A 26,119-nucleotide genomic window follows, 5' to 3' on the forward strand; every position below is an offset into this window, starting at 1 on the left:
AGGAGGTCCTCCCTCCCCCCTTTTAAAAAAGTGTGGTTAATGTCTTAAGAGGACACACCTGCTCCCTCCCTGAGACAATGCCAGGGACACTGCTTGGAACTGGACGTGAGGGTGGGCAGCCATGGACACAGGCTCAGATACACTACTTTCTAAATCACATCCTAGGATGTGGGGTTCCGAGGTGGACAGACCCCCAAGGAAGATCATGCTGCGAGACCTGAGCTGTCCCTGCAGGCGGAGTGCGGAATGGGCCTCTCTCTGCTTCTTCCGGGGACTGGGCTTTGTGCATCAGGCGGTGGGTCTCAGCAGCTCGCTGCTCGGCAGACTCCGAAGAGCAGAATGGCTCCACCGAACGGGCAAAGAGCGGTGGCTGCCTGTGGCCCACAGACCCCCTGGATCATACTCTGTTCCTGGGGCCACATGCCTGGTCAGTGTGTGACCCATGGCGCCCTCTCTGCTGGGGCGCTGCACAGACTGAGTCCGTCAGGGCACGAGGCTCTGTTTTCCCAAACTGGCAGCTCAGACTGCTGTCAAGGGAGACAAAGCTCAGCTGTGTGACTCTTGGAGAGAAGCAGCTCGGGACCCGCTGGCCCTCAGCTTCAGCAGTTCTGCCTCACCAGAGTCTGGCGGGGCTCCTGTCACTTGGGCCCCAGGGTGCAGGACCACAGCACTCACCCCCCAGTGTGCACAGCCTCCTGCCTCAGGCTGGGAGCCCACAGAAAGCAAGGACCCTGCCTCACCTCTACTCAGTGCCCAGCATGGGATCTGGCACTAATTAGATACTCAGTAAGTGCTTCAGAAAATACAAAAAGGTTGTGAGCAAACTAACAAATATTGGGAGGCATCTTTCAGTTAAACAGTGAGGGCTGGACAAGAATCACGAAACAATGACCTTTCTCTTGCCTTTGGTAGGGTCACCTCTGCTGAAGCAGCTGGTCTACCAGGTGACCCACAAAGCAACGCGGCTCTCCTGCTGTGTGCACGCGGGGGCTGCAGGTAGCCTTTGCACACGGCCTCTGTGCAGCTAAGGGATGTGTGCACGCCGATGGACCTGCACTACTCTGACGGGCCTCTTCCTAGGGATGCAGGGAAAATTCATGGCTCCATTCTAAAGCCTCACTCTTGTCAACAGCTGCCTCTTAAGACCAAAAGTAAAATTCTACAAAACTCATAGGAAATAAGGAACGTGGGCACATCACATCACAACTGAAATTCAGCAATGTGATTACGAGCCCAGGACTAACAGGTTCTGAAACGGTGAAAGGGGGTGCCTGGGGTGCTCAGAATGTGAACCCTGCACTGGGTCAGTCCAAGCCCAGGTCACTATTTTTCTTTTCCTAGTCTCTCATCTCACTGCAAAACAAATGACATCTGAAAGGGACAGATGGTAGAATTTAACTTAAGACTTTAACAAATGAAGGAAGTAGGTTTCCAGGGTTCTCCCTGTCTCCCACACCATCTCCCCGTGTGCAGGAAGGCTTCCGTCACCATGCAGCTGGAGTGGGACGTTGTGTGCGTGTGCGTGTGCGTGTGCATGTGTACACCTCTGCCTGCCTATGTTCAGGTCCAGAGTGTGCATAAGCCCTCTGCAGCGTACATTAGAAATGTCCATACATAACCTGTGAGTTGGACCTGGGAGAGAAGGAGGGGGCTGTGGTTGGGGAAGACACTTCCTGGCCACATGCGCGGGCCCAGCCCCTCTGCTTGTCGCTGTCTGTCCTGCTCCATGTGTGACACCTTGCACCACACCCCTCCTCGTGACACGAGCAAGTTAGCACCAAACTGACTTTTGAAGGTGCATGTCCCTCTTTCAGCTGATGTCTCTGAAGTATGACAAATCCTGGGCTATGGACTTGAAACATGGATATTCTTTTGTTGGAGAAAATCAAAGAGGAGAAGGGACTGCACTTGTGGAGGGACAGGCCGCACCGCATGCGCAGAAGGAAGGAACGAACACACACACGTCAAGCTGCATGCGCCGGGGGCGGCCAGCGGCACCCGCCCTGCCCCACACGCCACCCTGGGCAGGAGACCGCTCAGAGGAGGGGTCGCTGGCAGCACGAGGGACAGTGCAAGTTGCCAAAATATCTTAAGAATTGCATGGACCCTGAGGATGGCTTTGCTCAAGCTACAAATGCCAGCCTGATGCACAGGGCAGGCCAGCTCTCACCCTGGGTGGCCCGTTAGAACTGCCAAGGGACCTCCGACAAAATCTGATGGCTAGGTCCTACCCCAAAGGCTCTTATTTAATTGACTGGGGAGGGGGTGTCTAAGCTTTGGGCGCTTTAAAAGCTCCCAGGTGAGTCTAGCGTGCTGCCAAGTCTGAACTGGCAGTGCAGAGCGGGACCCCTGGAAAAGCCCACGTGGGCTCTTACAGCCAACAGTGGATTCTTCGAGGTTGATGAGGGTTCAGTACTTGGATGCAAAGAGAGTAGTCTCCCTCCCCATCTCCCTTACCAGGAATGGAGGAGGACACTCTGCTGGACTCCTGGGATCAACCACAGGACGCCCCAGAGGATGTGAGACGGGAAAGGACTCAGTCCCCAGGCAGCTTTCCAAAGACAGCCGGTAGACACTTGTGGAAGTTTCCAACAGAAGGAATTCCAGGGTCATCTCAGGGCTAGGACTAGATGGCTTCATCCTTGCAACCCTGAGATGCCACCATCTTCAACTGGGACCCCAACAGTAACATGGTCCTCAGCCTCAGGAGGCCAAACTGTATGCCCAGGTCAGCAAAGCTCCTGAGATCCCTGGGGCTCTCCTGATGTCCCCTCTAGCCCCTTCCCACAGGGCTCTCAGGCAGGCTCTTGAGAGGCAGGCTCAGGGTCAGACCCCTGCAACTGCAGAAGCCAAACAAGCCCTGAGTTTCCCAGGTGCTATCAAAGGGATCAGTCTGCACGTTCTGAATCCATTTCCAGCTTTTTCTGGAAAAGCGGAAAGGATGCAGTTTTTCAATTCAGACAGGGAGCAAACCAACATCCCCAAACCAATGAGCCCGAGGCATCCTGAGAACACAGTCTCCCGGGGGAGGGGCTCCCTCTGACCCGGCATGCAGCACCTCTGGGAGGGAGGGCTTTCTGCGTCTGTGTCCAGAAACCAGCAACCTGGTCCCTGGGAAAGGGGGAGCATGTGGAATGGAGGACCGAACAACATGACCGGGGTTCAGAATAAGCAGCTGGCTGCAGCTCTTGGCCACTTGGTCCAAACTGGGTATCCAGCAGGTCAGGACAATTCTTGGGTCCCTGGTGGTGAGTTCCCTCCTGACTTCTGAGTGCTCTTTGGTAAGTAATACAAAGGCAGACATGGCCTCCGAGCAAGTCTTTTGCCACCCAGCAATAATGAAAATGGCAAGAGCGGCCACTGCTGGGTGAGGAAGAACAGGTTGCTGGGTCATTTCACCAAAGAGCAAGCGGGCATCCAAGAGGGAGCAAAACTGAGCCTGCCAGTCATCATCTGACATTTTAGCAGCTTGGTGATGTGATGAGCAAACGTGATGAAGACCAGTCCATGAGAGCTATCAAATCATGACCAGAGCAGGCGGGGCCGGGGTGGGGGTCGAGCAGCACGGAGAGGCTGGTGGGCATGCAAGCAGGACACGGAGAGGGCCATCCAAAATGTTTTTGTAAAGAAAACAAATGCAAGCTCAAGTTCTCATTTCCAGGCCAGATCTTTCATTCCTGAAGATTATGCTGGCAAGTTACAGAGCCAAGCATGACTGACCAAGCGGGCCTCGGCTCGGGCCCCGGGCCGGAGACCATGAAACGTGGATGGGAAACAATTTAGATGACCATGACCAATAGCACGTCCTGTGAAACTCAGTGAAAACCAAAGGTGGGGAAGCCAAAAACAAGTATACAGTCTTTAAAGTGCTCTTGCTTTAATGACTTCACCGTATATATGCTTATATATACTTGCCGCTACAATTTTCTAAAAATAAAACCAACATGAAAATAAATTAGGCAATAGAAAACAAAGATCAACAAAGGTTGGGGGAGAGAGCACAGCAAGTTAATATTGCAAATAATGATGACTTATGGCAGCTAAAAACAGCCAACACTGGACCCAGGGTGTTCATGCTCAGCTGACCCAGGAGCTTGGGGACAAAGTTCCTGAGGGACACAATAGGGGCTGCTACCCCAGGGAACTCAGCATGTGTGGATGCAGGGGTGTAGGAGTCAACAGCCCTGCTCAGATAGCTGCACCGTCAGAGGCTGAGGACACCTGGTCTCTTTGATTTCTGTACCTCCCCAAAGCTTCACCCAGGGCCTGAGAATTCTGTATGTCCAATCAACACTTGTTGAAAGACTGAGTAAATGAGAAGTGGCCTGGAGCACTCATTCTGCACCGAGGCCTTGCACAGAAATGCTGAGACCCCCCACGGTGGTATGGACTGGCCCGGAGCAGAGGACTGGGACTGCCACTGGCTCAGGAAGGTTTGGCCTCAAGCTACGTCTGGACTGACAGGTCAGTGTGGGAACGATGACCGGCGTGACCCTGAAAGTCGGAGTGAATGCCAGGAAAGGACCCAACGGCAGTCTGCTTTGTACTGATGCCCTAGTGTCAAATGCTAACTAGAAAAGTTAGTGTGCACTTCTGTAGACCTGTGGCTTTCCTGACTCCTGAGAGGTGACGGAGGACAACAGAGACACGGAGGAGCGAGGCCGGGCCAGAGGCGAGAGACACAGTGGGCTCCTGTGCCCAGCACAGGGCGAGGCAGCGGGAAGCCTGCACGTGCAGTTGCTGAGCCAGTGCCACACCCCGCCGGCCAGCAGGTGGGCCCACGTTGGAGCGCTGGCTCGTGCCCTGAGTGATCACCCTTGGCCACATCCTGGTACCCAGAAACCCAGCATTTACAGCCAATACCTGCACAAAGCTTTACGCACTGAGTGCTCCGGGGAGACCTGCTGAAAGGGTGCTCGTTGCATTTTCATTTCCATTACAGGCCACCTCTGACTTACATGAGTGTTTCGGAATCTTCCTGTCAGGATACTTTGATGTAAGTTAGAAGCACTTTTCACTATGAGATGATTAAGCAGGCAGATGTCTGCTCATAAACTCAGGAGACAGCCCACGGCAGCCCAGTTAGGGTCCCGCTATTCTCCCATTAGCATCAGATTATTTTAAAACCAAGAATAATTTATACGTGATGAATGGCAATTTTATAGCTGACTTATGGGATATTTCACGTGAAGTGAAATTTTCAGAAGTTTGGGCTTATGGAGGTTAGGGGATGTAAAATCCCCTTTTTGTAACCTGTCCTGGCATGAACTTGGGTGTTACGAGGCCAAGTCACACCTTCATGGACATGCTCATGTCTTAGGTTCATTTCACCTATTATTACATGGAAAATCTTACAGTAATGCCCTTGCGTCTACCTAACACTCTGGGCTTTTTAGCAAGTATTTCAAAAAATATTCATGTCATTTTATCACAACAGGGAGAAGAGATTTCATTCACCCCAGCTGATCCAAGAAAGAATGAGGCCCAGATGCACCACATTCTGAACTAGGACTAGAATGGCCAGGCTGTGGACTGCACATTCCAGAATCAGCCTGGCCCCAAACTGGTGGCATAAAGGGATTTCATCGTCCTCAGCTGACCCAGGCTGTCTGGGCACCAGGGTGGACCCCACAATCCTGCAGCTGTCAGCCAGGCAGAGCGTGGCGGCCCCTTCCCAGCCAAGTGTGGAGCAGTAAGCCAGCACTGCGCAGCGGTCGCGGCCCATGCTCCGCCGTCCCCGCGAAGGACTTGACACTACCAGGCACACACACTGGACACACACTAAGACTTGCTGGTGAACTGGGACAGACCCCGTGGGCAGGGCCATTCCACCTGCCTCAGGCCCATCGGGCTAGGCATTGGTCAGACCCTAGGGGAGCTGGCAGGAGGTGGTGCTCCTCCTTCTCAAGCCCCTTAGTTTTGAAGGGGGGTTCTCAGGATGCTTCTAGAAGTTGGGGAGGGGGGCATTCCACCTACCATGCTGTTTGTTCCCTCATCAAAAGAGTTCACTGAGCACAACCAAGGAGTCCTGACTCCGCCCTCCCTGACTCCGCCCTCCCTGACGTGCACTCACACTCAGCCCTCTTCCCCTGGTCCTGGGCAGCTTCCAGTCTGCATCACCACTTTGGGAGCTAGGATGGGGTCACTCCCCAGTGTCACCAGCGGACTCAGCAGACACAGGGGACAGGTGAGGACACCAGCAGCAGCGGCCACATGCTCAGGGCACAGCCGTGGGGTTTCCCTCCCGCACCCTCACAGACCACTGTGGACACCAGGGCACACATCACGAACTCCATTTTACAGCTGGAAAAACTGAGGCACACCCTAGTCGGGTGACATGCCAAGGCCACAGAGCTAGTGAGCGCTAAAGTTCACACACTCACGTAACTGACTCCCAACCCTCAACATTTTAACAAGGTATTCGATTAAAATAATGTTTTAGCTCCAAAACAGTAACGCTGCGATTACTTCCCCACCCTCCTCCAGGAGAAGGGAGTGGGGTGAGGGTGGGGAGACCACAAAGTGGTCTCAGTCTTCCAAAAGCAATGTGTGCCTGGAATTTCTAAAACATACAGAGACCCCTGGGGCGGGGGGTTTCTGGTCTCCTCTCCATTAGACTTAACCAAAAAAAAAAAAAAAAATGACATGGTAGGACACAAAGTTTGCTACTTACATTCACTTCAGTTATAGCAATATCAACGACGCTACCAACAACAATTAAGGCATCAAAAGTGTTCCATGCATCAGTGAAATAGTGCTGTGAGGGCAAGCATTCAGAAGCCACAGGAGGCACGACAGGAAAAAGAAGAAAAGGACAGTGTTATAAAAGGGGAACATTCGAGGTGCCACCCGGCCACTTGCACAACGCCCTAGAACAAACGTGTTATAGATACATCACCTCGAACGTCACTGTTGACGCAGAAAGACACACAGAGAGACACGCCTGCCTTACCCTGCCTACCAGTGACCTGGGCGCTGCAGAACGGCCCCCCCCAAGGGCGGTCTGTGTCTGAGAAGGCCCAGAATAAGGCTCTGCCTTGAAAGGCCACTTTTCCGCACCTCTTATTAGGAAAGTCCTGGTTTTAGATGGAGTGAAACTGGGATCTGTGACTTGTCCAGGTGACGCCAGTGCGGGCAGGGAGCGGAATGTGCACAGACAGAGGACAAGAGGCGGGTGGCCGCGGCGGGCGCATACTCACGTCGGCTTCGCTGAGGGCCACGTCTATAATGCTGCCGATTACGATGAGGGAGTCAAACGTATTCCAGGCGTCACTAAAATACCCCTGGACAGAGCAGGCAGGGGCAGACATTGATGAGCATGTATGAATGAAACGCCACACGGACCCTATGGGGACACTTCCGAGGCCCCGCTGCACCCATGGCAACCAGGGAGGGGGGGGGGGAGCTGGAGGAAGGCAACAATGCCACCCACTGATGGAAAGGGACACAGGAGGGTGTGCACCTGCATGTGTGAGAGGGGTTGCCCACGCACGCACAGTCACACACGCACACACACACGCACACAATGCAGATCCATGGCCCTGAGCAGCACCAAACTGAGCAGAATATCTGCGGCACAGAGGGAGGCTTCTGGCAACTCTGCCCTGACACCCAAGGTGACAAGCCCAAACTCTCTCATGCAGGTGGAAAGCAAGCCCCTCTGACTCCTTCCACAGGGACCCCAGTCACCCCGCTTCCTTCTCTTCTCCACTTAAAGAGCACTGCGAGCAGGCGTTCCCCATGCCCTCATTTCTGTGCCTTTCAAACAAACCAGTAGCCCTCCCCACTGCTCGCCAGTCCGACCAGAATCACTAGGGTGGGCCTGAGACAGGCCCCGTCCGCTCAGCACTCTGGGTCTAACGGAAACAGACGTGGCTGACAGGGGACAAGCCGCGGTGCACAGGGTGCAAGGCACAGGGTCGGGGCAGAGCAGCTCAGTCTAGGTCATGGGGATGGGGTCCCACGTAGGGAGCCATGGCAGGTCTTAAAGGAAAATGGATGATGGAGGTGCTCAAGGGCTCCCACTGTCATCAAGGGAAGCCCCAAGTCACCAGCGGCTCCTCCTCGCACCCAGCGCTTGCTCTCTCCCTCCCTCCTGACCCTCCAGGCTCAGAGGACTCCTTTCCCGTCATCAAAACTACCACCAGGCTCTTCCCCACCTCCTGATGCCTCCCCACCCCACTCTACTGCCCACATCCACTTCCTCCTTCAAGGTCAGATCAAATGCTTCCTCCCTGAGGAGACCTTTTCAGATCCCCCGACTTCTACCCCATCTCAGTGACTCTGCATCTGTCTCACATCGTGACCACTGAATCTGAGGTCTTGGCAAGTCCACCACTCTGAGGAGGAAGACTATGCTGGATTCTGTCACCTCCCCCCTAACCCCAATATCTAGCTCAGAGCCTTGAACCCCGTTTTGCCTGACCCACTGCAATGTCTCTTCCTGTCAGTTACTCTGTCCAGTGCTCGCTTTTTTTCCAGGCCCTCAAATCTTGCAACAATTCTGAGGGCACGACATCCCCACGAGCATGACTTACAGATCCATGTACATGTACCATACATTTCTTGCCTCTTTGGGCTCAGCGCACGACATGAGGGCCTGCTGTCTCCCGGCCCCGGCCCCAGGAAAGCCAAGGTCCAAGCTGGGGCCGGGCAGCTCTGCACTCAGAGGCTCCACGCTGCAAGGCCAGCGACTCTGCAAATCCACTGTGTTTTTACAAAGTCAGAACAGGTTTTGGAAATAACAGTTCAGATCTGAACAATATAAAAAAGGGGCCGAGAATGCTCACCACTGGGTCTGCTTCGTGCTAGATCAAGAAAACCAGAACAGAAGGTGCTTTGAAGTGTCAGGTCCCATGAACCTGTGATCAAATGCAGGCCAGAGGAAGCCCCGCAGAGCCCAGCTCTGTGACACAGCGGGAGAGGCCGACGTGTCGGCCACAGCGGAGCAGGCACGTTTATTCTGCTGTTAACCACTCCAGGTGCACGTATGCGGGGCACTGACTGCTGACTTGGGTTTTCACGAAGTTGCATCTTAGATCAAGTGAGATTTTCCTACCCAACTGCCATGACCTGAGCCACTCTTGACCTCTCTCCTCCCCTCCTGCACTCACAGTGCCTCAGTCCCACGCTACCCCGTCGGCCGCCACCTCCCAGCCCCTACCTCAGTCCTAGAACAAGCAGGCGAAAGGCGTCCCCTGCACCGACTCTGAGGACCTGTGTGTCCACGTCTCATGGGACGGTCTACTTAAGAAATGCTGCCCTGGCCGGTTTGGCTCTGCAGTTGGAGCATCGTCCTGAGGTCCAGAGACACCCGGGTTCGGTTCCCGCTAAGGGCATGTGCCTCGGTTGCAGTTTGTCCCCAGCCCTGGTTGGTCGTGCGGGTGGCAGCCACTCGATGTGTCCCTTTCACGTCGATGTTTCTCTCTCGTCCTCCCCCCCTCCCACTCTATCTGAACAAAAGATGGAAAAATGTCCTCTGGTGAGGATAAAAAAATAAAATAAAATAAAAATAAAGAAATGCCATACCCTACGCCTTCTAGCTTTTCTTCTTATGGTGCGTGGTTCTTGGCCGGCAAAACCGAGGAGGGATGGGCTGCTGAGGGTTAGACTAGTGCTACTAACGCGCCAGTCATGTGGTCAGAGACGACACACAGAGCGGTGCCGGGGCAGAAGGAGCTCACTGCTTCCTTCACTGGGGAGTCTCCGAAACGTCAGCAGCAGTGGGGCTCTGGGTGCTGCTGGGGGCGCCCCCAGGCTGTAAGGACACAGGTCTCTGCAATGATGTGCACAGCTGTGAATGGGTAACGTCGGCTGCGTGACGAGCAGCCTTGGCGGACTGTGCTGAGAGGCAGGGCCCGCCCTTTCCTTCGGGACTCAGCAACTCAGACGCTGAGAGGGTGGTGAACCTTCCCCTCTGCTCTGGAGGAATGGGGGCCTCAATGGCATCCTTGGTTGTAACGGCTCGGTCTCCGTGCACACACAGAACAGAAGGCCAAGCGTCCCCCCTCCTCTCCAGTCCAGGCACTCGGATGGCCCCTGGCCACGCTGCCCGGGGCGCTCTGCCGCCCACATCACAGTCCGTCCCTTCCCCGAAGCCACGCCCACTGCGCCGGGGCAGCCCATCCACTGCTTCGGACTTCCTCCCACACAGCTCCTCTCTCGCCAGCCAGAACGATCCGTACTTGCCTGTGGACCATTCCCATCAGCCAGCAAACAATGCCCGGCAGGGCCACTGTGGCCCACGCTGCTGTATGAAATCCCCTTAAATCAGCACGATGGGGGCCTGACATTTGGGGGCCTGAAACTTTTTGGCAATCTCATCAACTGTCTCTCCAGAGGATCCCTCACACTCACGAAACCCTAGAGGCTGACACCCCTAACCCAGGCGACAGGACGCTGGAGCTGGAGCTGGGCCGGAATCACAGGCTCCAACCAGGTGGCTCTGCAGGCCCAGGGGATGCAGAAAACGCCAGCCCGCCCTTTCTTCCCACCTCCTGTTTCCCTGTCTAGTCCACCTGGTAATAAAATCACCGTCAGGTGAGCCTGACTCAATCCCCCACCCTTTTCCCGCCAAAGTCTAGTGTAACCAGAAAATTAGACATGACTTCCTATAGAGGGCCCATCTCCATCTCTCTTGGCCACTGATGTCACATTCTCCCACAGCTGAATTTTGAGGCCAGGGCTCCTCAAGGGGAACCAGCAGCCCCTACCAGCCCAGCCAGAGTCAGCCTTTATATTATTTTTTTGTCCAGCCCCACCTGCTTGAAAAGACCAAGCAAATCAGCCCCCTGAGATAACATCTATGACCCGGAAACAATTCTGACTCCTCCAGACATTCACAATCATAAACCAGACTGAGGGGGACCTTGGCGCCAGGCAGCTCCACTGGGTCCAAGAATTCTATTCTGACTACCAGTTAATGTCTGTCTCCCGCCCAAACGTGGGGTCCTGAAGAGGGGCCCAGCTCTCCGGCCGGGAGGTGGCACAGACTTGGCACAATGTAGGAGAATGCTTGTGGAATGGCCACCTGTGGGGAAGAGGCAAAGCAGCCCAAGTCCAGGGTCTTTTTGCTGCCTGGAGTCTCTCTCACCTGCAGCTCTGAAGAACCTTTTACAAATGACCTGCTTCCGCTGTTGACCATGGCAGCCAGATCACTTCCCAGTTTCTGCCAGGGCAGCATTTGACTCCACGTATGACCCATTGTGCCAACTTTTTGTAGAAACGGTAGCTGGTAGCTTTCTAACTAGCATAAGCCTTCCCCAAGGTCGAGTGAGGGTGTACAGGAAACATATTCATGTTTGGCGGCTCTGCTCTGCCCAAATACCCTGTGACAGAAAACCAGGTATCCGCTTATGCCCAGAGGGTATCCCTATAGGCTCGTCCAGCGATTCCTCTCTTCATTCCTGGTCTTCACGGAACCACCGGGGTGCAGCAGGCATTGTGTGAGATAAGGCAGACCCCGCCTGTGACATCAGCTGGGGGAGACAGAGACGTCAAGTGGCAATGAGGAGGCCAACACACCCTAAGTCCCAACAACACAGTGCGTGGGGAGACTGGCTCCGGCTGGGTGGGCAGGGTGGTGCCACAGAGGAGCCAGCATTTCAGACAGGCTACAGGATGACGGGCAGAAGCACGTGCCCTGGAAAGGTCCGGCAGGTTAACAGTCGCAGGTGGGTGGGGGGAAGGAATGACAGGGAGAGTGTGGCTGGAAATGAGGCCGCAACGGAACCGAGCCCAGGCTTGATGGAAGGCTTGGACATCAGACTACGGAAGTTCCGTTGCTCACGCACCAGGTGGCCGGTACCAGAATTTCGTTGGAAGAGAGGCACAGTCAGCTTGGGGCTTACAAAGGGAGTAGGAGGAGGAGGAAGGGAGAGGGGCTGAGGCCAGAGGCAGCGAGACGATGTAGCAGTCAGGGTGACCCAGCAAGAGGAGGGCAGTCGAGATTGGGGTGATATGGAAGTGGTCACTGAAGCCCTGGACAGGTACCCATTTTAGCAGGTGAGAAGGGGACCTGGTGACAGTTCTGAGAAACCCCAACATTAAAAGAACACACTGAGCCCATGGAAAAGTCTGACACAGAGTTCTAGCTAACGAGAGGAAGCTATTTGGCATTAAATCACCTACATTATATGTGATCACTGAAGAACTGAGAAGGCAGTGTTGAGTGTTCTTCCCAGGAGAGATGTCCTCTAGGAGGATTGCCAAGGTTTTCTTAACACGTCCGAGTCCTGCTGGGGACCCTGGGCAGGGACTGCTGGGCACCAGCTCTGCACAGAAGGACTGGGCAGCACCGAACTCTCCTTTCCCCAAACGTGACTACCCTCGACTTTTGCCAAGCCCAAGGGGCCGGGCATGTAAATTACTTTTGAAGTAGAAGCAAGATCAAAATACTTTATGGCCTACGATTTGGGAACAAAGTGTGGCCCTCTGGGGATACGCCCACAACCAGGGCAGGTAACCTGGCTCAAACATGTCCTGGACCAAACACCAGGCGGGTGACATCTAGAAGCACAAAGAGGGACCCTCAGATCAATCAGAAGTATTCTTCCCACCTGCGGGAGCCGGTACTTTGGAAAAGGCGTCTTCCTCGTCTCCCTCGTCTCCCTCTCTGGACCGAGAGAATCCACCAGAGAATTCCAGTGGCCTCCCCAGGAGGACCGGAGGGCAAGGCCAGGGGAACGGGGCTCGCCTCTTACTCAAAGCCCTAGGGCTGCGCAGGCAACTCCAAGTGGAAAGCACAGCCTGAAGTACGGGTGTCAGTGCCTGGCAGGTGGGTCTCCCTGGAGAGCTGATACGACCCACGTAACAGCCTGCTTGCTTTGCCCAAACCCAGCCACATTTCAACCTTTTCCATCTCGTGGCACGCTTGAACTAATTACTAAAATTCTGCAGCACACCAAAAAATATATTTTTGGCCGATCTGATAAAAAATAACTATAATTTTGATTCAGTCATACTGGACAGCTGTTGTTGTGTTGGCTGTTGCATTTTTTTAGTTGACAATTAAGGGAAAAGAGGTCAGGGCCCCGGGAAACAGTTAGGGATCGCCTGTGTTAAAAGTTCCCCCAGCACCCTGGAACGAGCTGCCCAGATCCTCGGGTTCTGACGGACAGCCCTTCCCACACGGTGGCCCGCTTCCCCCGGGAAACTCCAGCCCTGCTGTGGAGGCCGGGCCACCTCCCCTCGCGAGTCCAAGGACCACATCCCTCTAAACGTGCTCCCTCTCGGGAGGCCCCAGTTCTCTGCCTGGCTCTTGAATATAGAAGACGTTCCCAGGGTCATGATTTGCTTGAACCCTTCCTCCTACAACACCTGCTCGCCTACCAGGAAGGGCTTTGAATGACAAAACAGCTGCGACCCAGGCTCTCCTGAAGGAGAAGCTGAAGTTCTCTGAGTCGGTGTGGCCCTCACTGGAGTCTCCCGGTCCAAGAGATCCGGTTACAAAGCTCCTCGCAGGACACAAAGACTTTCCTAAGGTGAGACTGATGGGCCAGGTTTCCCCGCAACATGGCCATCTCCTCAAAGAATCTTCCCTCCGCAGCTTCTACACAGTGGTCCCTGAGCCGACACAGCCCGACGGGAGGGAGGCCCTCACGCCTGTGAACGCCTGCTCCTGGGGACTGTGCTTAACAAGGAAGGGAAGGCCAGATCAGCCGGGGAGCGCTCTGGGGGGCCTGCCTCCATCCGGTGCAGGCTTCCCCCTGCTCTCCAGGCCCAAAGCAACATCAAATCCTCTCCCCGGGCCTTGGGAATGCCACAGCAGCTCCCCAAGCACACAGAGGCCGATATTGCTGGTACAGAATTTCTCAACTGTAATCTGAAGTTGTCTTATGCTATGAAAACATCTTACCAAGTAAAACTACAAAGCAGCACAATTTTTAGCGGAAATCACTCATTTTAAAACTCTGGTTGATCAGTACTGATTATAAATTTTCCCTTAGTATCTCCAGTCTGTTAATAGGCACTGAACTCCCCCACACCCAGGCTTGGTATCAGCAGTTTACTGAGCAGAGCAGTGTGCAACGAGCCATTGATGCAACAGCATGCTACAGATGCACGCTCACTCACACTCACACACAACCATTCATGCACACACACATGCACACACTAACACATACACTCAACATGCTCACTCACACATGCACATACACATATTCATGCACATATGCTCACTCACACACACATTCATGCACACACTCACACACTAACACATACATGCTCACTCACATGCATACACACTCACACACACATTCATGCACGCATGCTCACACACATACTCATGCACACACCTGCGTACACACAAACATACACACACACATGCCATGGGCAAGTGGGCCTTCTCTTCAGCCTGGAACCAACCAGCTTTTAGAAACCTGGGAGCGTAATCCCCGGCAAGGGGAGGCGTGGTAAGGGGGTCTAGAAAACGCTCCAGATACGTCCGTGTGGCATTTCTCAAATACTTTTGATGTTGTTACTTTGCAAACTTTTCCATCAGTCCAGACAAATATTATTCAAAAAAGTAAAAGTGAGAGGGAAGCAAACCAGAATTTCCAAAGGAAATGGAGATGAATTTGGAGGAGGAGGAAATGTTTGTGTGTGTAGATATGGACAAGTCACAGTAATAACACCTGGCCATGCATCAAGTGCCCAATCTGACCCCACTGCAATCACCCCACTGGTCACTTACAAGTGTCCTTTCTTTTGGGTCCACAAAGAGCTGATAAAGATGGCATAGAAATTAATTCAAATTAAAGAAAGGAACAGTTTTGAATTAGAATTCGATGTAAATACGGAGTACGTAAAATCATTTCATAATCCAAGCCTTAAATCAGCCTCGCCAGAGACCTTACCCACAGATAAACCACTGACTGGGTCACTGAACTTGCCAGTCTCTACCTCTGACCATTTGCGGCTTTGCTGGAAAAGCATCTGAGGGCCAGATGCCCCATAGCTCAGTCAGGGTTTGCTCCTCTGCCTAGGGTTTTGGAACAAGGGAGCATTGTCGGTGAAGATGGTGGTGGTCATGGTAACAGTACTGCCATGCCCAAGCCCGGCAGTGCTGGCCAAGCACTCTCCTAAGCGTGGCACACCTAGCGATTCCTGACTCCGCACAGCACCCTCTGAAATGGGGCCATTATGTCTTCACTTTACAGATGAGTCCACTGAAGCACAGAGCAGGTGAGGAACTTGTTGGATGAGCTGGTGGAGAGTGGATGTTGAACCCAGAACTGTGCGTGTTCTTCAACACTGCCCTATCTGCCTCTTATACCACACCCCGAGGAGACACAACATGCTGAATTGTCCAACACAGTTCAGCACATTTCATGTCTCATTTTGTCTTAAAGGGAAGATTTTTCTAAAGTAAATAAACAAAAATAGTAAGGCTACGAGAGGGGTGCAGCTGATAGGCCTTTCCATAGGAAGTGAAAAGGGGGTTGTTGGGCAAGAACAAATACAACGAAAGTCTTCATCTCAGAAACCCAGAAGTAAAACCAGGGCCGAATTCTTTCTGATGGGCTGTGTTAAAACAATTAGTGTTCCAGTAACGAAACAAGTCTCTCCGAGACAGCCAGACGCGAGCTCTTCTAGACACTGAAAATCAGGTTTAAAACAATCTCCATTCTACCCATTCCCAATTCTCTCCTCCCTTCTTTTTCTCAGAATTGTTTTTATGAGGCTTTGTTTTTGCAGATTTATTTTCCCACGTGTATAGAGAAGCCCTAATCAGATTGTAATGATCTCAGGTGATAACCCAGTTAGCGGCCAGAACAATTCAGCATAATTCAGTAACGAGACTAACAGGAAGCGGGTGCTTCTCTGGGGTGATTCAGCAACAGCCTCTGAAAAATGGTTTCAGCAACTCACCTTGGGTTTAAATGCAATGACTTTCAAAACCATCTCAACGGTGAACACCCCCGTGAAGACCATGTTCAGAATGTCCATGGCATCATTGAACATCTTGGACTGCTCGTAGTGCTGTGGACAGAGGGGCACAGTTCTCAGAGGCCCCGTCCAGACTCACAAAGGGAGGCTCCCCAGCCCTCCACTCCCTCAGATGTCCCTCCTATATGCCGACGCAGAGGTGACCTCCACAGTCCAGCACCTTCCCTCAGTGATTCCACCGGCACTGCGAGGTCACAAACCCTCCCCACAAAGTGCAGGGGGCCTTGACAAGGTGAGGAGGACTGGATAATGAAGGGGACAGACATCAATTTCCTCTGCTCGGGATAAAAGAAACCCACCCCGCCTTCTGGCAGGGTTTATACTCAGGGCCACGACCCAGGCAGGCACAGTGCAGAACCCACCCAGAGGTCTGAGTAAAGGTAGGAATTGGTTCCAGATGAACTTCATGCCAGTTATTTCTATGTTCAATAAAAGGCAGTATTATCTTGACTTCCCACTTTCTCCTGCATCAGTGTGTGATCCTTCTCATGCATAAAAAACTCTTACGTTTAAAGAAAGTGCTAGAAAATGCACTGTTGGCTGTCTTTAGCCCCGTTTTCCAGGTCGCATTTGGGAGTTGGTTTGCTCAGGTTCTTAAAGTCAGTGTGAACTGAACCGAGACCTCGGTCTCTGCTTCTTATCCTAGTGCAATCAGACGATGAAGTGCTGGAGAGGCTAACTGTTCATTCTATTAGTTACAGTGTTTATATTAAATACAGAGTTACATTAAAAGTCACACTGTTACCATACTGTGATCCAGCATGGCCAGCGGAAGTGAGTTGTACTCCACGTCCCCAGCGTGAGCAGAGAACATCTGTAATGCAGGTGAAACTCAATGCTCCATGAGCGGGAAATTCCCCGCTGCACACCGAGAGCCCCTCGAGGACAGGAGTGCGACTTACATGTTTTCAACTTGGGGTGCTACTCTGTGACAGGCCCAGAGCAAAGTGCCTGGCACAAACTGTCCAGCATAAACGGCACATCTGAGGCAGGTACGACGGACCTCCCACTATGCCAATAAAGAAACCAGTCTCAGGATGTAAATCACTGCCCCAGGCTGCCCTGCTGGTGAGGAGTCAAGTCAGGACTGGAATGCCGGTCTGTCCAAATCCCTGGTCACAGGGGACCCCAGCTCCGTGGAAATGTTACCTATGGTCACGCAATACAATGTCTCAAACAAAAGAACCATCTTAAACGCCTACTGTGATGACTGTTAGCCAAGAATGGGACTCTGACCTAACTGCAGCCCCAACTCATTAGAAAAATCAAATCATCTCCTTTGAGGGGCTGGCCTCCCAGACTCAAATCTGGGGCACGGGACTGTGCAGAAGGCCCAGGCATGATCCCCATCCCCGTGTGTCTCCATCTTTACCTGCATGGCCAAGCAGAGCGTGTTGAGCATGATGAGGACAAACATCACGTATTCGAAAGGCGAGGAGTTCACCACGTACCAGAACTTATACTGGTAGGGGTTTTTGGGGATGTATCTCCGCAAGGGACGTGCTTTCAAGGCGTATTCAACACACTGACGCTGCAACGGCAGAAAAGAACAAGGAGGGTCCTGAGCACGTCTACAGAAAGAGGACGCAGCTCTCAGCTGCTCTGAAAGAGCCCGTGCAGGACCCACTGGGAGGGACCGGGGCGGGGGGGGCGGGGGGGACTACGAGGCAACCCCATGGGCATCACTCCGTATCAGGGACAAAGGGCCCCCAGCCCCATCACCTCTTCTGATCCTCCCAGATCCCCCCATCTGCTTCCATTTTACTTATTGCGACACGGAGTCCACAGCTGTGAGTGCCCCTCAGGGTGCACAGCAGGGACGTGAGGCCTTGCCCCTTCTCCCTGCCCCTCCGCTGCGCAGTGGACTGCGTCTGCACTTCTCCTGCCCACCTGTCCTCCGGGAAAGGAAACCATGTCCCGAGAGGCACAGACACCCTCCAGAACCTGAGGGGCTGGGTTCCCTGCCTGAGGCTGGAGCCCCATGGCTGCTCCAGGATGGACCCCAGGGAGTCACCTCTCGGGAGCGGCTAATGGTGAGCTAGCTGCGTGTCATCTGGGAGTGTCTGAGGCTCAGGAGCTTGAGTTCTCAGACCTGCAGGTTTGTCATGATGCCAGCGCACTCCCCTCCCCACTCACTGTGGGGCTGACACTGGTCCACCTTTGCAGCAAGCCCAGAGGGAGCCTCCAGCCTGCCAGCTCGGCAGCAGGCCCTGTTGGTGCCTAGACCCAGACCTGCTCCTGTTCTTCTGCCTGACTCTGGGTTCTGACTTCAGACAAGCTCCCTGTTGTCCAGGCCCAGGCCCTGCTGTGACCTCAGACGCTGACTCCAGGGGCCACCGATCCGAGCCTGTTCTGGACCTCGGGTGGTGACATCATCTCAGCTCTGGTGCTGCCTGGCTGGCCTGGGCCTGGCCACAACACTCTTCCTCCTTGATGGGGGTGAAGAGCTGGGCCAGGTCTCCCTCTGACTGGCCCCAGTAGACTCTGCAGAGATATCCTCACAACTCAAAGCAACATCTTTCTAGAAACCGAGCCAGCACTGCCCTCACGTTCTCTCCACGGGGTATGGCCGCAGCCCCAGACAGACAGATGGCCTTGCCACAGCCACTTCCCCCAGGAAGCCCAGGCTGGCAGATCATTCTTGTTCACTCTGTCATCATCAAACCGAGATGCTACTGATAGAGGACCTGGGGGAAACTCCCCGAGCAGAACCTCAATCTCACAATCTTTCGAGGCTGAAAGGGATCTCAAAGAGCAGCTCCTGAATGCCCTCAATTTAGAGATAAAGCAGCAAGCAAACCCAGACAGGCTCGGGACGTGCTCAGTCCCAGGGCCGGTGCAGGCAGACAGGACCAGAGTGCAGGCTGCTTGGCCCCCGCGCATCGCCAGTCAGAGCGAAGCCCCGCTCTGTCGGCTGAGACATGGTGCTAGAGACAGACTGGTCCCAGTGCAGTCTGAGCCTCAAGTTTCAAGCTAGTGACTTTTCTGTGGTGTGATAGCGTACTTCCTTTTAAGTCAGGGGTTCTCAACCAGGGGACATTTGGCAACATCTGGAGATGTTTTTGGTTCTCACCAAAAGTAGTGTTTGGGTGGGGGGTCAGGGCATGCTACTGGAATGTAGGGAGTAGAGGGATGCTGACAAATATCCCACAAAGCACAAGAACCATCTGGCCTAAAACGCCACTAGTGCCAAGGGTGAGGAGATAGAAGACTGTCTGTCATTAGGAACTCTGGGGGCATCACTGGGTGCTTTCTGGCCCCCGGCCACACCACCCTACAAAATTAAGAGCTGTCACTGGTGGGTCACGACCACAGACAGTGGCCCAAGCACCTCTCTGACCTCAGCTACAGGTCTGGGGGTGGATTCCACAATCACAAAGCCAAATCTGTATCTGGGAACCTAAGTTTCAGCAGCAATGACTCATACTGGCTGGGGGTGTGCTCTGAGCAGGGCCCAAACACCAGGGACAGAACAGGTGGCACCGTTCTCTGTGCGTAGGGAGACCATCGACAGAGAAGCAATTCCTCTCCTGCTCAAGGGACGGAAGCCCAAACAGTGTGTGACTTTAACCTGATTTTTGTCCAGCTCACAGTTCTTATACTCTTTTTCTCCCTGTTCCTGGAAGGTGACGATGACGAAACCCACGAAGATGTTCATCATGAAGAAAGCGACGATGATGATGTAGATGATGAAGAAGATGGAGATCTCCACGCGGTAGTTGTAGATGGGGCCGACGTTCTCTCCGTTCGAGTCGATGGCCTTGTATAGCAACCTGGAGAACAGAAACCCCGCTCAGCCCAGGCAGCCCAGCCCCAGCGCCTTCCCAGGTGTGTCCCTCTTCTGAACGCCACATGGGCACGGACCGTCAGAACCCTCGCTGGAGCCCCTCCCAAGGCCCCTAGGCACAGGCAGGTCTCCGAGGCACAGTCAGCCCAGCACCTGGGATATATTTGTGATTGATGTTTTGAGGGCTGAAAAACTAAAGATTTCTCAAATATTCAATAATGTTCCTTCCTACTCAGAGGTAGGAGAGAGGAAGACTGTCTCGTGTAGACACTGGCTGAACTGAAAACTCTACAGTACACTGGCAAAGACAACAGCAAGTAACCATGAATTTCTAAAAAACTCAGAGAACTTCCCCGAACTGAAATACACACTCGATTAAATATAAGCCCAGCAGGACTCAGCAGGAAGAGGTGAAATTACTACAAAATCCCCAAGTTAAATGCAGCCCCATTCTGAGGCCGAATCAACACTTCCAGGGCACCCCCCCCCGCCCCCGCCCGGGTACCCTGTGCTATCCACCTTGGCATCCATCTGAAAGGCAGACAGCACTGTACCCCATCTTATGGAAGTTCAGGGAGGGATCTAAGTGACCAAGGTCACACTCTTTGGGGGCAGAACTGGGAATTGAGCCCAGCTCCAGGGTCCCATGTCCCAAATTTGTTCCTGTCCCCTCAGCTGGCACCCTGATTCACTAAAGCACAGTATTCAGAACCTAAGACGCAAAACCTCCAAACAGGAAAGGAACTTGACACCGTCTGCAGTTCCTCTGTGGGAACTTGACATTCGGGACTCCATCTACCCTCTGTGCTCTGGTGGCAGGAGCTAGAGGTGGGGTGGGGCGTCCGAGAGCCGAGAGTAACAAAGGTACAAGAGGCTCCTTCTGTATTCCACCTCCTGCCTTCTTTCTGCTTTGTTTACTCTGCCCATCAAAATCCTAGCCCTTCTTCAGGGCCCTATTCTGCGCATCTCGGACACAGCAGACTCTCCTACCTGGTTTGATCACCTGCCACACTAATTGAATTTGGGCTTTGAAGGGAGGAACCATGCCAAGGCAACCATTTCTTCCATGATGCCGAACAGCATGTTTCGTGGAGCTGGTGTCAAAAGCACATTTCATGATAAAGTGGGTGCCTCAGTGAAAGACCTGGCACAATGGCAGCCACTCACGCCTGGCACATATTAGTACTAGGAATGAACGAACCAACCAACGAACGAACAAACGAATGAATGAATGAATGAATGGTTTGGTACTATCAAGACCCTTAGTGTAAAGGCAGCTTTCCTGACATGGCTACTAATGGGAGTTGGCATGAAAAATGCCTCTGGGGACTCCCCATTCCCATCCAAAGATGCTCCCCAGGAGCTAGCTGAGATGAGCCCCCAGGCTGAGAGCTATGCCCCTCCCCCTGCTTCCCAAAGAGTCCTGTCGGCTGACCAGGGGTTAACCCTTGGCCTAATCAGACAGAGGAGCCCTGTGCGCCAAGAAGTGACTGATAATTGGCCCAAAGTTTAAAAGTCACAGGCGAGGCCTGCAACTGGGGAGAAGAGCAGAAGTCACGTCAGGAGAGCTGATCAGCCCAGGGGACCCCGAAGCGAGGAGGAGCCTCTCAAAGACGCTCGCTCGCTCGCTGTACTTACTCAGGCCAGCCCTCAAACGTGGAGACCGTGAAAAGTGCCATCATAGCAGAAAGGACATTGTCAAAGTTGAAATCGCTGTTCTGCCAGATCCTCTCACGGACCACAGGGTTATCAACATCCCCATCCTTGTAGAGAATGAAAAGTCCCCTAGAGAAGAAAAGAAAGGTGGGTCACCTTGGCCTGACAGGGAAGCGGTCACAGCTGCCCCACCCCCTACCTCCAGGCACAGACAGGCTCAGTCCACCAGCCGGCCCACGGATCCAGCACCGCACCATCTGTGTTTCTCCTGCCCTGCATTCAATCCCCTCCGGTTCACACAACCGCCAAGTAACTACTAGTTTAATGAGTCTCCTCCAGAGCAACGAGGCAGACACCTGCGTAGGCCGATTACACAGGAAAACGACCGGACAATGAGCATCTCTCCCCTGGAATGGGCTCAAAGTGTACACTGAAGAATCAAAAGTTTTGGCCGTGGAGAATTCTGTAAGCTCTGGGAACAAGCCCAGGTAGCCTCTTATCTGCATTTTGATTTTGATCAAATTCCTTCTCTTTACATGAACAATATTCCCAGGTTTTTTCCTATAATTTCTGGCACACACTAGTTCTCATAGAACTTAGTTTCTGGACAGAGCCCAGCGTCTTTATTTTACAGACGAGGACGTAGAGGCTTACAGAGGAAAGGGCAGGTGTCTTCACTCTGCTGCTATGCAGCTCAACCCCAGGGGGCGCCCTCCACCCACAGCCCACGTGAACGGTGCCCCCTGAGGAGCAGAGCCCGTCACAGTACAGTTGGTGCTCTCTGACCGCACCTTCTGCTAACGAGAAACCCCACACCAGTGCAGACAGCCGGGCCTCACTAGGTGACATCCCAAAGGACAGGGAAGTAGATTTCTGCAGTCTCAGGCTTCAGGCAATGGAGTCTGCCTCCACATTCTTCGCACAGCTTGGGAAGAGGCAGGAGCATGTCCCTTCTCTCTCCTCTACCCGTGCTTGTGAATGGAAATGTGGCCAAACTGTGGGTGGCAGGAAACCTATCAGAAAACGGCAGCTAGCTCCTGAATACCAGAGAGTGGAGCTCTGAGTTCTGGTTTGGGGAAAAATTATCCATGTGGCTATAAGGTGAGCATTCTGGGGCATTTCATAATTGTGATTTTAGGTTTCAGTCTCCCCATGCCCCAGTTTACAGATTCGATACCGAACATCAATAGCCATCTGTCCAGTGTTTTGGGGAATACTTTGGAACTAGACAGAGGTGATCTTACATGTACCACAATGGGATTGTGCAAAATGCCACTGAACTATGTGGTTTGAAATGGCTAACTTCATGTGATGTGCATTTCACCTCAAACAAACCAACCAACCCCACAAAACCCTGCGTCCCTCCAGCCATGAGCCGAGCACACAGGCCTCGGGGCCCATGACTTCGGAAATGTCAGCACAGCAAGTCCTGGAGGTCTTCCGCCTGTTCTCCGAACTCCCAGCCTGTGCTCAGGAGGCTCACCTGCATTCCTCAGGGTTGCTTTTGGCTTCATCTGTGCAGCGATAGAACTTTCCCTGAGTACCAAACAGACAGACAGTCCATCATAAGCTGGCCCCCAAGCAGACCCCCGGCCTCCTGTCAGGGCACGTGCCTGTACCTTGAACAGCTGGACGCCGATGCAGGCAAACATGAACTGGAGGAGGGTGGTGACGATCATGATGTTGCCGATTGTCCGGATGGCCACAAAGACGCACTGGACGACGTGCTGCGGAGAGAGCGGGGAGAGGAGGGAGCTACCACCAGCCAGGGCTGTCCGTGTGCATGTGTGTCTGTCTACGACTGTCTGGCTCTGTGGGGCTCTGTTTCCAGGTAGCTGTCTGTGGGAGTTGCCCCAGTGCCCGTGGCTGCCTGGGAAGAGCACCCCGTTAGCGGGTCCCCCCTTGGTTTCCTGCCGCGGGGTGCAGCACTGCCTGGCACACAGGCCCACACGACTCCCCACCCCACAGAAGGACTCAGGAAAACACAAACCCTCTGGCCTTTAGTACAACCTGCATGAGAACAGATTTAAAGACCAAAGTAAACACTATAAATAATTTTTTAAAAAGTAGTAAATGAGCCCTGGCCAGTTTTGCTCAGCGGTTAGAGCATCGGCCTGCGGTCCAGAGAGACCCGGGTTCGGTTCCCGCTAAGGGCACGTGCTTCGGTTGCAGTTTGTCCCCGGCCCTGGTTGGTCGTGCGGGTGGCAGCCACTCGATGTGTCCCTTCACGTCGATGTTTCTCTCTCTCTCTCCCTTCCTCTCTCTCCCTCCCACTCTATCTGTACAAAAAATGGAAAAATATCCTCGGGTGAGAGTAAAAAAAAAAAAAAGTAGTAAATGAGCAGTTATCACATGAGGAAAATATTTTAAATACATAAAAATAATAACAGAGGCAGCTCAACTGGGTAGAAATGTCCTTTTCGAATGTATGACCCACTCGAAAGTGCATCAGGCCTCAGCCCGGCTCTGGCCCTGGAAAGCCAGTGATCACAGCTACCCCACCGGCGCCAGCCCCGCCTGGAGCAGACGGGCCCAAACCTTCAGTCCTTTTGCTCTGTTGATTGCCCTGAGCGGCCGTAGGACCCGTAAGACCCTGAGAATCTTCACAACGGAGATGGCGCTGGATCTAAGGGAAAAACAGAGGGAGGAAAGAAGGCAGAGTGTATCAGAGTTGGATAAAACACTTTGAAATTACTACACTTGGTTTTCACTTTGCTACTACTGCACAGTGTGGTGGGGACCATGTGGAGCTGAGCTGCCCTCTCCCTGAGACTCACAGACAATCGTGACCACAGTCCATGGACGACTCCAGGCCAGAGGCCCGAGTCAGGTGCCCAGCTGGCCTCGCAGAGACACGAGTGAGGAAACTGGCTTTGTTCTTTTCACTGAATGTAAATGCTAGGTAGTACCTGGCTCTTAGGCTTCGGTTCTGTTTATTTGGCTTTGTTTTCTAACTTCGGAGTGTGCTGTGGTGCTTTGGTGCTGGGCTCTGCTGGCCTTTAATGAGTCAACTGGTGGGAGAGATGGGCAATTGCAGCCCCATGGGGCAGGTATGACCACACAGGCGATGTAGCGAGGGAGGTGTCACCCTGGGGAGCCTGGGAAGGCCCCCTAGAAAGATGATATCCAGGTGAGTCCAGGGGGAGCGAGGGTTAGCCAGGCAAAGGGGGAAGGGGCTGCAGGCCCAGGGGTGCCAGGTGGGCGGGTCCTGGACGAGACAGTGCAGCTCCTTTAGCGGAGCAGGGGCTGGGCGCGGCCCCAGCACCTCTGCAGGAGGCAGTGGGCAAGGGCTGCGGCTGGAGAGGGCAGGTGCAGCCAGGAGTTCATGAAAGTTGCTAAGATACTGGTTAGAATGTCCTTCCAAGCTGCAACTGCAGGGTTCCCTCCCCCTGGGTAGTGGCGGGAGGTGAGGAGGACTACCACCAGAGAGAGCTGTTTCAGGTAAGGGTTCTGCAGGGAACAGAGCCTCTCCATGCACCTTGAGCTCAGAGGTGTGCATGCACGCTCTCCTGTAGCAAATACTGATGGTCAGCACTGGGCGGTGGTGCTTAGAAGCCAGCGGGAAAGCAAGGCCACCCTTGGGTGCTCCCACTAAAGCCTCTGCCCCAGACCCCCGGGTATGGCAGGCAGGCGGCGCCGCTCGGGCTACCTCCCACCAGAAGTCTCTAAATGCCATGAGGAGGACCTGGGGCCCTGACTGCAGTCTCAGCCCCTCCTAGCTAAAAATTTCTGAGGACAAAAATAAAAGGGGGGGGGGTCATATATCCTAGAAATCAAGGGAACCTTCACTATCCACACAGAAAGGGCTCCAAGAGGCCACCTGGTCCAGGCCCTCCCCTAGAGACAGGCAACCAAGAGGATGCGCTCAAGGCCCTGGGGCCAGCCCTGCAGGACGCTGAAGGAGAACTCGGCGTCTTTCACTCTGTTGAAAGCACATCGCACAGAGAGGAATATGCCCACGCCAGCAATGAAAGGGAGACACACAGGAACCTGGAGTGCCCACTGCTTTACCGACACAGCTCTCCCAGCTAACCAAACGTGACTGTTAAATGACGTCAAGCCTTTACAGATGTTTCGGTTCCGCCCGGGAACCGTCCTGCTCCACATTCCCGTACCCATGTGCACCCCCCCCCCCCCAGAATACTTACTGGATCCCAAATGACACCAGAGACACCCCGACCACCAGCATGTCCAGCAGATTGAAGTAGTTCCTGCAGAAGGCCCCCTTGTGGAGGAACGCCCCGAACGTCGTCATCTGCAAGCAGAACCATGGGCCTCACTGTGTGCCCTCCAGAGGGAAAGAAACCTGGGCTCCTGACAAACCCTGAGGAAAGTCTATCTTCATTAACAAGAATACCTTATGGAGCCAGCAGTAAACCAACAAGGCTGAGCACCTGAATAATCTGTTCAAAAAGGGAAGCTCACTTGGGGGACATATTAAAAGAAGAGAGCAATTTAGATTTTATTACAGCAACTACCAATTTCAAATATGAATACCATTGGCATGTCCCAGGGGCCTATCTCAGGGGAGTCCCCACGACCGTACTTGCTGCCTGGACACCTGTGTCCCCACAGTGTGCGGGTCTGGCCCTGAGTCCCCAGGGGAGCTGGCAGTGTTCCAACCCAGGGGCTAGAAACATCGCTGGAGTCCAGTACTCACTGGCTCTGTCTGCACAGAATCTAGTACTTTTCCCAGGAGCCCCCTTCCTACTCCTAACAGTCCTTCGT

General features: G+C 53.6%; 1 protein-coding gene across 1 annotated transcript in view; it reads right to left on the bottom strand.

The window, feature by feature from the left end:
- CACNA1D (calcium voltage-gated channel subunit alpha1 D) overlaps positions 1-26,119 on the bottom strand; it is a 146,018-nt gene that overhangs the window by 38,348 nt on the left and 81,551 nt on the right. The window contains exons 18-26 of the mRNA XM_036266141.1: positions 25,540-25,646; positions 23,930-24,017; positions 23,011-23,118; positions 22,875-22,927; positions 21,374-21,520; positions 19,520-19,721; positions 17,321-17,479; positions 15,871-15,981; positions 7,200-7,283 (exon numbers count right to left, since the gene is read on the bottom strand). Coding sequence (XP_036122034.1) covers positions 7,200-7,283; positions 15,871-15,981; positions 17,321-17,479; positions 19,520-19,721; positions 21,374-21,520; positions 22,875-22,927; positions 23,011-23,118; positions 23,930-24,017; positions 25,540-25,646 — 1,059 coding nt within the window. The remainder of the gene's footprint in view (positions 1-7,199; positions 7,284-15,870; positions 15,982-17,320; positions 17,480-19,519; positions 19,722-21,373; positions 21,521-22,874; positions 22,928-23,010; positions 23,119-23,929; positions 24,018-25,539; positions 25,647-26,119) is intronic.

This window comes from Molossus molossus, unplaced genomic scaffold (genome assembly GCF_014108415.1).
Source record: "Molossus molossus isolate mMolMol1 unplaced genomic scaffold, mMolMol1.p scaffold_m16_p_18, whole genome shotgun sequence".
Taxonomy (NCBI): Eukaryota; Metazoa; Chordata; class Mammalia; order Chiroptera; family Molossidae; genus Molossus; species Molossus molossus.